Consider the following 10,837-nt stretch of genomic DNA (forward strand, 5'->3'; position numbering starts at 1 on the left):
AGTAGTTCAAAACAACTGGACCCGGAATCTCTGACTTCAGTGGTTCAAAACAACTGGGAACTCTGAAATCTCTGACTTCAGTGCTCAAAACAAACGGAACTCTGAAACTCTACTTCAGTGAGTCAAAACCAACTGGGAATCTGAAATCTCGACTTCAGGCGTTTAAAACAACTGGGAACTCGGGAAAAAACGAAGCTCCGACTGGGGAAAATCTATTTGAAACGGTCATCCACTCGGCAACTAGTGCCCCTTTCTAGAGCTCTGACTCCGACCTGAAGATCACTGGCGTCATGATTTGACCTCCATTTTTCACAGTTGTTTTTGAACTGCATTAGTAGACTAAGGCACCGTCCGATCTTGACTTGACTTATCAATGTGACTTTGTTCACTAATATCGTATAGAATAAAACCAATTAAAAGGGAAAGCTCACCCATTTTCACATTGTGCCTTATTTTCACTCTTTCTGTGCTTGTATTGTCCCCCAAAACAGATTCAAAATTAGATATATATACAGTGGGAGAACATAGTATTGTAACACTGCCGATTTTGCAGTTTCCGTACTTACAAGCATGTAGACGGTCTGTTAATTCTTTAATAGGTACACATTCAAACTGCATAGAGCACGGACATCTAAAACAAAAATCCAGAAAATCCACATTGTATGACTTTAAGTAATTAATTGCATTTTATTGCATGGACATAAATTTGATTACATCAGACAAAGCAGAACTTAATATTTGGCTACAGAACCTTGTTTGCAATTATCAGCAACATACTTCCGTGTGATTCTTGACTAGGTTTGCACACCACTGCAGCGGATTTGGCCCACTCCTCCCTACAGATCTTCCCCAGATCCTTCAAGGTTTGCGGCCTGTCGCTGGCAATACGGACCTTTCAGCTCCCTCCATAAGGATTTTCTATTTTGGCTTTTCAGGTCTGGAGACTGGCCTAAGGCCACTCCAGTACCGTTGAGATGCTTCGATTACCGGAAGCCATCCTTGGTTGCGCATGGCTGTGTGCTTCCGTGTGGGTCGCGTGTCATGCTGAAGACCCAGCCACTGACCCATCTTCAATCTTCTTGACCTGAGGAAGGGTCTGTTGGCTACGATCTCGCGATACATGGCCGCCCACTCCATCCCTCCCCTCAATACGGCCAGTCGTCCTGTCCCTTTGCAGAAAAGCAGTCCCCAGCAAGAATTGATGTTCCACCTCCATGCTCCTCACGGTTGGATGCGTGTTCTTGGTGGATCTGGATATCATTACTGCTTCTTCCTCCAACACGCAACGGAGGAGTGGAGTTAGACCAAAAAGCCTCAATTTTGTCTCATCAGACCAACATGACCTTCTCCCATTCCTTCCTCTGGATCATCCAGATGGTCATTGGCAAACTTCAGACAGGCCTGGACATGCACTGGCTTAAGCAGGGACCTTGCGTGCGCTGCAGATTAACAAATGACGGCGTTAGAGTGTTACTAATGTTTTCTTGGACTGCGTCCCAGCTCTCTCAGAGTCATTGACCAGCCTGCCGTTAGTTCTGGGGCTTGATGCCTCACCTTCCTCAGATCATTGATGCCCACGAGTAAAATCTTGCATTGCAGCCCAACCGAGGATGACCGTCATCTTGAACTTCTTCCATTTTCTAATAATTCGCCAACAGTTGTTTCCTTCTCACCAAGCTGCTTGCCTATGTCCTGTACCCAATCCCAGCCTGTGCCAGGTCTACAATTATCCTGATGTCCTAACAAGCTCTCTGTCTTGGCCATTGAGAGGTTGAATCTGTTTGATGAGTGTAGTGACAGGTCTTCTTCATACAGGTAACGGTTCAAAACAGGTGCAGTAATACAGGTAATGAGTGAGAACAGGAGGCTTCTAAGAAAACTAACAGGTCTGTGAAGCCGAATTCTTACTGGTGGTAGGTGATCAAATACTTATGTCATGCAATAAAATGCAAATTAATACTAAAATCATACAATTGATTCTGATTTGTTTAATCCGTCTCTCATAGTTAAGTGTACCTATGATAAAAATTACAGACCTCTACATGCTTTGTAAGTAGGAAAACCTGCAAAATCGCAGTGCTTATCAAATACTGTTCTCCCCACTGTATATATGGTGTGTTACAGGAAAATATGGTTGTCAACACCTGCTGAGACATCCACTTGCTATTGGACTTACAATGCACTATGAACGAGTGGTCTAAAGCATGAAAATCTCCAAACACTCCTAACACAAACTCATATTACTCACAATCTCATTCTGTATAATGTCTCTACACAAAAAAACGAAACAAAATATTTAAAAACGTTTGGGTGATCAACTACAAGCGCAGAAAAGCGAAAATAAGGCCACATGTGAAAAATGGTGAACTTCCCTTTTAATTGCGTTTTGGCTGGGCAAATAAGTAGAGTGGTACTAGCTCTCTATCGTTTTCTCATGTCACCTGATCAGAAAACATTTACCGTGCAATAATGTAGCCTAAATCAAGTGTTAGCCAATCATTTTGCTCAGATCTCGAATAATAGTGTTTACGCTGCAGCATTATTAACTGTGGCGCCTTGCCACGGTAAAATAATTCTGCCACACCAAAGAATATGAAACCTAATTTTATTTTTGTCGAGGCGTACTTTGAAGATGCTAGAAACAGTCCACATTTACTTTCCCAGCATACATACTCAGCATGAATAGAAACATTTAAAACCCCCTAGTAGAATAGTTTATATTTACCGAAGTCGTGATTGGTTCTATGTGGAAATATTCCTCTGAGGTGCATGCAAGTTAAGTGCCAAAGGGAGGAAACTTGCACTCTGACAAAGCAAATGCACAACAATTCTTGCAATCATGTTAAAACAGCGTTTTAATGCCTTGTTAAAAAAGAGACTAAGTCCCAGTTCTCTTCCTACTTTATTTCTCAACTCCTAAATACTGTGTGTTCAAATGTACCATTTTAAACTAAGTTTTAACAGCGGTCATGTTAAGTTTCGTTACTGCTCCGCAATTCGCCATGAGTGCATAGGAAGAGTGGGGCTACAGAGCATTGAAAGTATTCAGACCCCTTGACTTTTACATATTTTGTTACGTTACAGGCTTATTCTAAATTGATTAAAATGTTTTACACCAAACCCCCTAATGAGAAAACATTTTGTTGAAAATTCTGCAAAATATTACAAATAAAATAATAAATATCGCGTTTACATAAGTATTCAGACCCTTTAATCGAAATTGGACTTTTAAGCACCTTTGCACAATTACACTCTCGAGTCTTCTTGGTATGATCCTACAGCTTGGCACACCTGTATTTGGGGAGTTTCTCCCATTTTCTCTGTAGAAACTCTGAAGCTCGTCAGGTTGATGGCCACATATTTTCAGGTCTCTCCAGAAGATATCGATCAGGTACAAGTTCGGGCTCCGGCGGCCACTCAAGGACTTCAGAGACTCGTCCCAAAGCCACACCTGTTGTGTTTTGCATGTACTTGGTTGTTGTCCTGTGTGGAAGGTGAACCTTCACCCCAGTTTGAGTCCTTAGTGCTCTGAGCCAGGTTTTCATCAAGGAATCGCCTCTGTACTTTGTTCCTTTTCATCTTTGGTCTCGATCCTGACTCGTCTCCCAGTCCTGCGCAGAGAAAAACATCCCCACAGCATGAGCTGCCACCACCAGCTTCACCGTAGGATCGTGCCAGGTTTCCTCCAGATGTGACGCTTGCATCAGCCAGAGAATCTTGTTTTTCATGGTCTGAGAGTCCTTAGGTGCCTTTTGGGAAAACTCACGAGCGGTCTGTCACATGCCTTGCACTGAGGAGTGCTTCTGTCTGTGGCACTCTACAAAAGCTCTGATTGGTGAGTGTCTGCAGAGATGCTTGTCTCTTCTGGAAGGTTCTCCCATCCCACAGAGAACCCTTGGATCTCTTGTCAGAGTGACCATCACTTTTTTGGTTAGCTCCCTGACCAAGGCCCTTCTCCCCCGATGCTCAATTTGCCGGGCCCAGCTCTAGAAGAGTCTTGTTGCGTCTAAACTTCTTCCATTAAAATATGTAGCCACTGATTAACAACTGGGAACTCTGAAATCTCTGACTTCAGTGAGTTCAAAACAACTGGGAACTCTGAAATCTCTGACTTCAGTGCGTTCAAAACAACTGGGAACTCTGAAATCTCTGACTTCAGTGCGTTCAAAACAACTGGGAACTCTGAAATCTCTGACTTCAGTGAGTTCAAAACAACTGGGAACTCTGAAATCTCTGACTTCAGTGCGTTTAAAACAACTGGGAACTCGGGAAAAAACGAGCTCCGACTGGGGAAAAATCTATTTGAACGGTCATCCAACTCGGCAACTAGTGCCRCTTTCTAGAGCTCTGACTTTCCGACCTGAAGATCACTGGCGTCATGATTTGACCTCGCATTTTTCACAGTTGTTTTGAACGTGGCATTAGTAGACTAGGCTTACTCCCGATCTGTGACTTGACTTATCAATGTGACTTTGTTTCACTGAATATCTGTATAGAAACCAATTAAAAGGGAAAGCTCACCCATTTTCACGTGGCCTTATTTTCACTCTTTCTGTGCTTGTAGTTGATCCCCCAAACAGGATTTAAAAAATATATATATATATTTGGTTGTGTTACAGAGAAAATTGGTTGTCACACTCTGCTGAGACATCACTTGCTATTGACTACAATGCACTATGAACATGTGTCTAAAGCATGAAATGCTCCAAAACACTCCTAACAAACTCATATTACATCACAATCTCATTCTGGATAATGTCTCTACACAAAAAAACGAAACAAAATATTTTAAAAAACGGTTTGGGTGATCAACTACAAGCGCAGAAAGCGAAAATAAGGCCACATGTGAAAATGGGTGAACTTCCCTTTTAATTGGTTTCTGGCTGGGCAAATAAGTAGAGGTGGTATAGCTCTTCTATTCGTTTTCTCATCTGTCACTGATCAGAAACATTTACCGTGCAATAATGTAGCCTAAATCAAGTGTAGGCCAATCATTTTGCTCGATCTCGAATAATAGTGTTTACGCTGCAGTCATTTAACTGTGGCGCTGTGCCACGGTAAAATAATTTCTGCCACACCAAAGAATATGAAACCCTAATTTTATTTTTGTCGAGGCGTACTTTGAAGATGCTAGAACAGTCCACATTTACTTTTCCTCAGCATACATACTCAGCATGAATAGAAACATTTGACAACCCCATAGTAGAATAGTTTATCTATTTACCGAGTCGGCTTGATGTGTGTTCTATGTGAGAAATATTCCTCTTGAGGTGCATTCAAGTTGAGTGCCAAAGGGAGGGAAACTTGCACTCTGACAAGCAAATGCACAACAATTCTTGCAATCATGTAAAACAGCAGTTTTAATGGCCTTTGTTAAAAAGAGGACAATCCCAGTTCTCTTCCTACTTTATTTCTCAACTCCTAAATACTGTGTGTTCAAATGTACCATTTTAAACCTAGAGTTTTTAACAGCGTCATGGTTAAGTTCGTTACTGCTCCGCAATTCGCCATGAGTGCATAGGGGAAGAGTGSGGCTACAGAGCATTTGGAAAGTATTCAGACCCCTTGACTTTTTACATATTTTGTTACGTTACAGGCTTATTCTAAAATTGATTAAATTGTTTTACACACAATACCCCARAATGAGAAAAACATTTTGTTGAAATTTCTGCAAAAATATTACAAAAAAATAATGAAATATCGCGTTTACATAAGTATTCAGACCCTTTAATCAGTAATTTGGACTTTAAGCACCTTTGGCAACAATTACAGCCTCGAGTCTTCTTGGGTATGARGCTACAAGCTTGGCACACCTGTATTTGGGGAGTTTCTCCCATTCTTCTCTGTAGAAACTCTGAAGCTCTGTCAGGTTGYATGGGCACAGCTATTTTCAGGTCTCTCCAGAGATATTCGATCAGGTACAAGTTCGGGCTCCGGCTGGGCCACTCAAGGACATTCAGAGACTCGTCCCAAAGCCACACCTGTGTTGTGTTGGCAGTGTACTTAGGGTTGTTGTCCTGTTGGAAGGTGAACCTTCACCCCAGTTTGAGGTCCTTAGTGCTCTGGAGCAGGTTTTCATCAAGGATCGCTCTGTACTTTGTTCCTTTCATCTTTGTCTCGATCCTGACTCGTCTCCCAGTCCCTGCGGCAGAAAAACATCCCCACAGCATGAGGCTGCCACCACCATGCTTCACCGTAGGGATCGTGCCAGGTTTCCTCCAGATGTGACGCTTGGCATTCAGGCCAGAGAATCTTGTTTCTCATGGTCTGAGAGTCCTTTAGGTGCCTTTTGGAAAACTCKGAGCGGTCTGTCACATGCCTTGCACTGAGGAGTGGCTTCTGTCTGGGCACTCTACCATAAAGGCCTGATTGGTGGAGTGCTGCAGAGATGGTTATTCCTTCTGGAAGGTTCTCCCATCTCCACAGAGGAACCTTGGATCTCTGTCAGAGTGACCATCACGTTTTTGGTTAGCTCCCTGACCAAGGCCCTTCTCCCCCGATTGCTCAGTTTGGCCGGGCGGCCAGCTCTAGGAAGAGTCTTGGTGGTTCTAAACTTCTTCCATTTAAGAATGATGTAGGCCACTGTATTCTTGGGGACCTTCAATGCTGCAGACATTTTTTGTTACCCTTCCCCAGATCTGTGCCTCGACACAATCCTGTCTCGGAGCTCTACGGACAATTCCTTCGACCTCATGGCTTGGTTTTTGCTCTGACATGCACTGTCAACTTTGGGACCTTTTATAGACAGGTGTGTGTCTTTCCAAATCATGTCCAATCAATTGAATTTACCACAGGTGGWCTCCKATCAAGTTGTAGAAACATCTCAAGCATTCTTTGTGATGGTGTCTATTCAATGGATTTATTAAAGTGACATTGGCCCACGTCTACTCCTAAACTTGCAGGCATGTGTACAGGAGATATAAAAGGCTTGTCCCGGCAGGAATGTGCTATAAATGGGACTGGATGAATTGGGATCCAAAAAATTGCCAGATCTTTATTTTACTGGCAACATTCCGTACAGTCTGTCTGTAAAGGGTATAAAACAGGAGGACCCCAGGGTGGCCAGAGATAGAGTAGAGTTCTTTTAAATAAAAGTCTAACGTCTCCCACTCTGAGCTCGTTAGTGTTAGATTGACGTCCGCGGGGGCTGGATGAGGCTAATTGGTAGAAGTTGCCCTTGGACYCAGATTTAGGATCAGTTTATCCTCCCCAAATCTTGTCCTCAAGCTTTAGGGAGGGAAATGCTAAATTGACCTTAGATCAGTTACTATGGGCAACTTCATCTTACTTCCTCCCGATGGTGTATTAGGAGGGCATCGCAGACACACACACACTGCTCTTCACTGATACACTGGTATCATGACCCTCTCCTCTCTAGCTCTATTAACACTCTATTAACCTTTGGAGAGAGTCATCAGTGTTCAGACAGCCATGGTTTGAGAGAGAGAGAGAGAGAGAGAGTGTGTGTGTTGCATGCAGTAATGTTTTGTGTGTATATATTATAGGTTGGTGATGGGGAGCAGCCTGCCTGCAATCATCAGTCCAGCAGCAGACGCAACGATAACAGGAGCAGCTTCTGTTTTGACCCCAGGTAACACACACACACACTGCACACAGACAATACACAAAATGCTATCCCAGCTTTACCAACACACACAAAACCTAACCCTACTCTCTCTGCTCCCTCTCTCTCCCCCTCTGCTCCCTTTCTTCTCTCTCTGCTCCCTCTCTCTCGCCACCTCGCTGTTCCCTCTCTTCTCCCCCTCTCTCCATCTTTCTGTCCCCCTCTCTCCTCCTCATCTGACTGTTTTCTATGCCCCCCCCTCCACTCAGTAGTGAGGTCCACAAGCGCTGTCCGTTGTGCGAGGTGATCTTCCCGCCCCATTTTGAGCAGCGTAGCTTTGAGCAGCACGTGGAGAGCCACTGGAAGGTGTGTCCCGTGTGCTCTGAGCAGTTCCCCCTCGACTGCCATCAGCAGCTCTTCCAGAAGCACGTGCTCACACACTTTGATGGCCATGTGCTAAACTTCGACAATATGGAGTAGCGGGGAGGTTGGGGTGTGTGTGTGTAAAAGGGAAGGTTGGATTGGATTAAATTATAATAATCGGTTAAATTCAAATAATTCTAGGAACATGTGCTCAAATTGGGGTTGGGAATGATTTAATTTCAACTCTGACTAGGAGGGGAGATTACAAATCATCACATCAACATTTGAAAAATAATCTGGGGGAAATTGCTCTTTTAAATGTMRTGAATTTAAATGGAATTAACTTCAATCCTGGCCTCACATGCTACCTTTCAATTAAGTAAAGGTTAAATAATAAATAAATAAATGCTACCTTTCAAAAACATCAAGGAGTATGTAAGGGGGAGTTTGTCAGTTCCGGTTTAGGGAAATAATTAAATAAAATACTTGGCGTGAGAAGTTCGGATCACTTTGGTTTCGTCCCATGTTGATGATGTCATCTTTCTGCTTCGGGGTTGTAGTGTCATCACTGCATGTGTTTAGTATCCGTAGGATCCATCACTCCGTAGCCACACCTAGAAACAGGTGACATCCAGGGATGGGAGGGGGAGTAGGTTGACGTTGCCTCTAAACATTGATCTAAGGTCAGTTTTGGGTTTTACCTAATGGTTAAGGTTGGGTAATCTGATCCTAGATCTGTGGTTAGGGGAAACTAATGTACAGCATGACAGTCAGACTCTTGTCAGCAAAAGACGTTAGACATTTTTTTTTTTATATAACAGGAAATAGCACTACTGTTTAAATTTGACTGCACTAAAAAGGCTTCATTATTCTGAATGTATGTATATATATGAGAAGTAGGACTATTATGGAGACCTCAATGTATTCCCTCATGTTTTAGTAATGACAGAATGATGGACCAATTGTTTTACTTCCTGGTCTCTGGATAGGCTAACATTCTCCTTCAGTTGGAGGGAAGGTAACTGGAAATATGACTGCTCTAGAAGACTACTGTACACCTGGCTATGGTCTCTTTCACTGTGTTAAGTCTATGACCTGAGATTCATCCTTTGTCGGGGTCCAAGTCAGTTTCTGTTGGCTGTGCGTGCGTCTCCACATTGAGTCTCCTTTAGTTCTTGACATCTGTCTGTCTGAGATTTGACTGTTCTTTCAACGTGACCACAGTGCTGTACTTTTGGCTTCAAAGTTGCAGCTTTGTGAGTGTGTAGGTTTGTATGTGTGCATTAAAAATATCTTTATGAATAAAGTACGCCTGTCAAATGGATACAATTGTCATTTTGTCTTTGGGGGTCACAACACACACCAATCAACCACAGACAGTTCTGGGCTCCAGAGTTTTTTAATGTTTTTCTTTTTATGTAATGTCGTTTTACATTTGAAGCAGCTTCTTGTATATAAAGACAGTTGTACACAGGTCTCCCTACTCATAACCTCTGCACAAATAGGAAACATATGAAAATATAATTTAAAAGCACTTAAGACACACATTACAATACATTCACTGTACACAGTATATCGAAATAGTCCCCCTCACACACACGACTAATGTAATCCTCCCATCCCCACTCTAATACTGTTAGTCGCCCTGTTAAAGTGTATTTAAACTGTAACCATGGCGACCTGCGTCTCCGTGGGGAGGGGTCTCCTAACTCAGTCTCTGATCCCTTGCCAGAAAGCTGCTACGGAGCCAAGGCTTCCAAGTACGGAAACCCCGGCACAGAGTCCGGAACGAGTTCTGTACACCACCCCAACGATGCTACCTTCCTCTTTCACTGCCATTTTCTTTCTGTCTTGTATCCTGGGCCTGTGTTCAACGCATCTCAGAGTAGGAGTACTGTTCTAGGATCAGGTCCCCCCTCCTACCATTTTAAAAGGAAAATTTGATCAGCACTCCAACTCAAATGCTTTGTGAATACGGGCCCTGACCTTAACGCCACACCCATGTAAAGTGGGGTTGTGTGTGTGGTGGGGGACCATCACAGAACTGAATGACAGGTTAGAAATGTTTTGACAAAATGGCACCACTGACATTCCACTACTCTGAAAGCATGACATCACAACATGTCCACCACTCTCCTGCTCTACAGGGGCAATGGGCAAGGCCTTGGTATGACACTATCTACGACCCAAATGGCACTCTATTGCCTATATAGTGCACTAATTTTGACTAGGGCCCATAGGAATAGGGTGCAATTTGGGACTCGCCCAGTGACCTGGCACTGTAACACATGGTTCTGTGACATTTGAGCCTCAGCCATAAATTGTAACACTATAGAGGACTAACAGAGAAAGAAGAATAACACTAGAAGCTCAGATACTGCAGAAAGACTCTCCTAAGAAGCAACTCACACTGACTACTGGAATGCTGTGGTCTACAACACAAGGCAATCAAAGGTTGTAGGTGTAATCTCTCGACACACACACACACACACACACACGCGCCCTTTAAGACAAAAGCATGCACACACAGTCACACTTGAGGCGCAATGAGACAGTATTCCCTTGACACTTTTGCACGCCTCTAAGATGAAACCTTATGACAGTCTCTCTCCCCCCTCAGGCACATGGTAATGTCAATGTTTGGCAGTAGAGAGCTGTTGGCAATGATCATGGAAAAGAAACCAGAAACAATACTTGGCAAATGGAATAGAGCATGATGCTTCAACTAGTCTGCTCACACTACAGTCTAGAATAACCTTCTAGAATACAGTATGATGTCTCAACTGGTCTGCTCACACTAGTCTGGAATAACCTTCTAGAATACAGGATGGACAATCCATTCCGGGATCAGTCCTATAACTCTTCTAGAACAGTGGGAATGAAGGGATTCAATACTTTCCCTGTTTCTCT

At 43.3% G+C, this 10,837-nt stretch overlaps 1 protein-coding gene across 1 annotated transcript in view; it reads left to right on the forward strand.

Moving 5' to 3' along the window:
- LOC111956065 (tax1-binding protein 1 homolog A-like) overlaps positions 1-9,256 on the forward strand; it is a 45,953-nt gene extending 36,697 nt beyond the window's left edge. Inside the window, 2 exon segments of the mRNA XM_070436330.1 lie at positions 7,506-7,591; positions 7,834-9,256. Coding sequence (XP_070292431.1) covers positions 7,506-7,591; positions 7,834-8,044 — 297 coding nt within the window. The 3' untranslated portion in view covers positions 8,045-9,256.
- Positions 9,257-10,837: the final 1,581 nt, after the last annotated feature.

The sequence above is a fragment of the Salvelinus sp. IW2-2015 genome, linkage group LG31 (genome assembly GCF_002910315.2).
Source record: "Salvelinus sp. IW2-2015 linkage group LG31, ASM291031v2, whole genome shotgun sequence".
In the NCBI taxonomy this organism is placed as follows: domain Eukaryota; kingdom Metazoa; phylum Chordata; class Actinopteri; order Salmoniformes; family Salmonidae; genus Salvelinus; species Salvelinus sp. IW2-2015.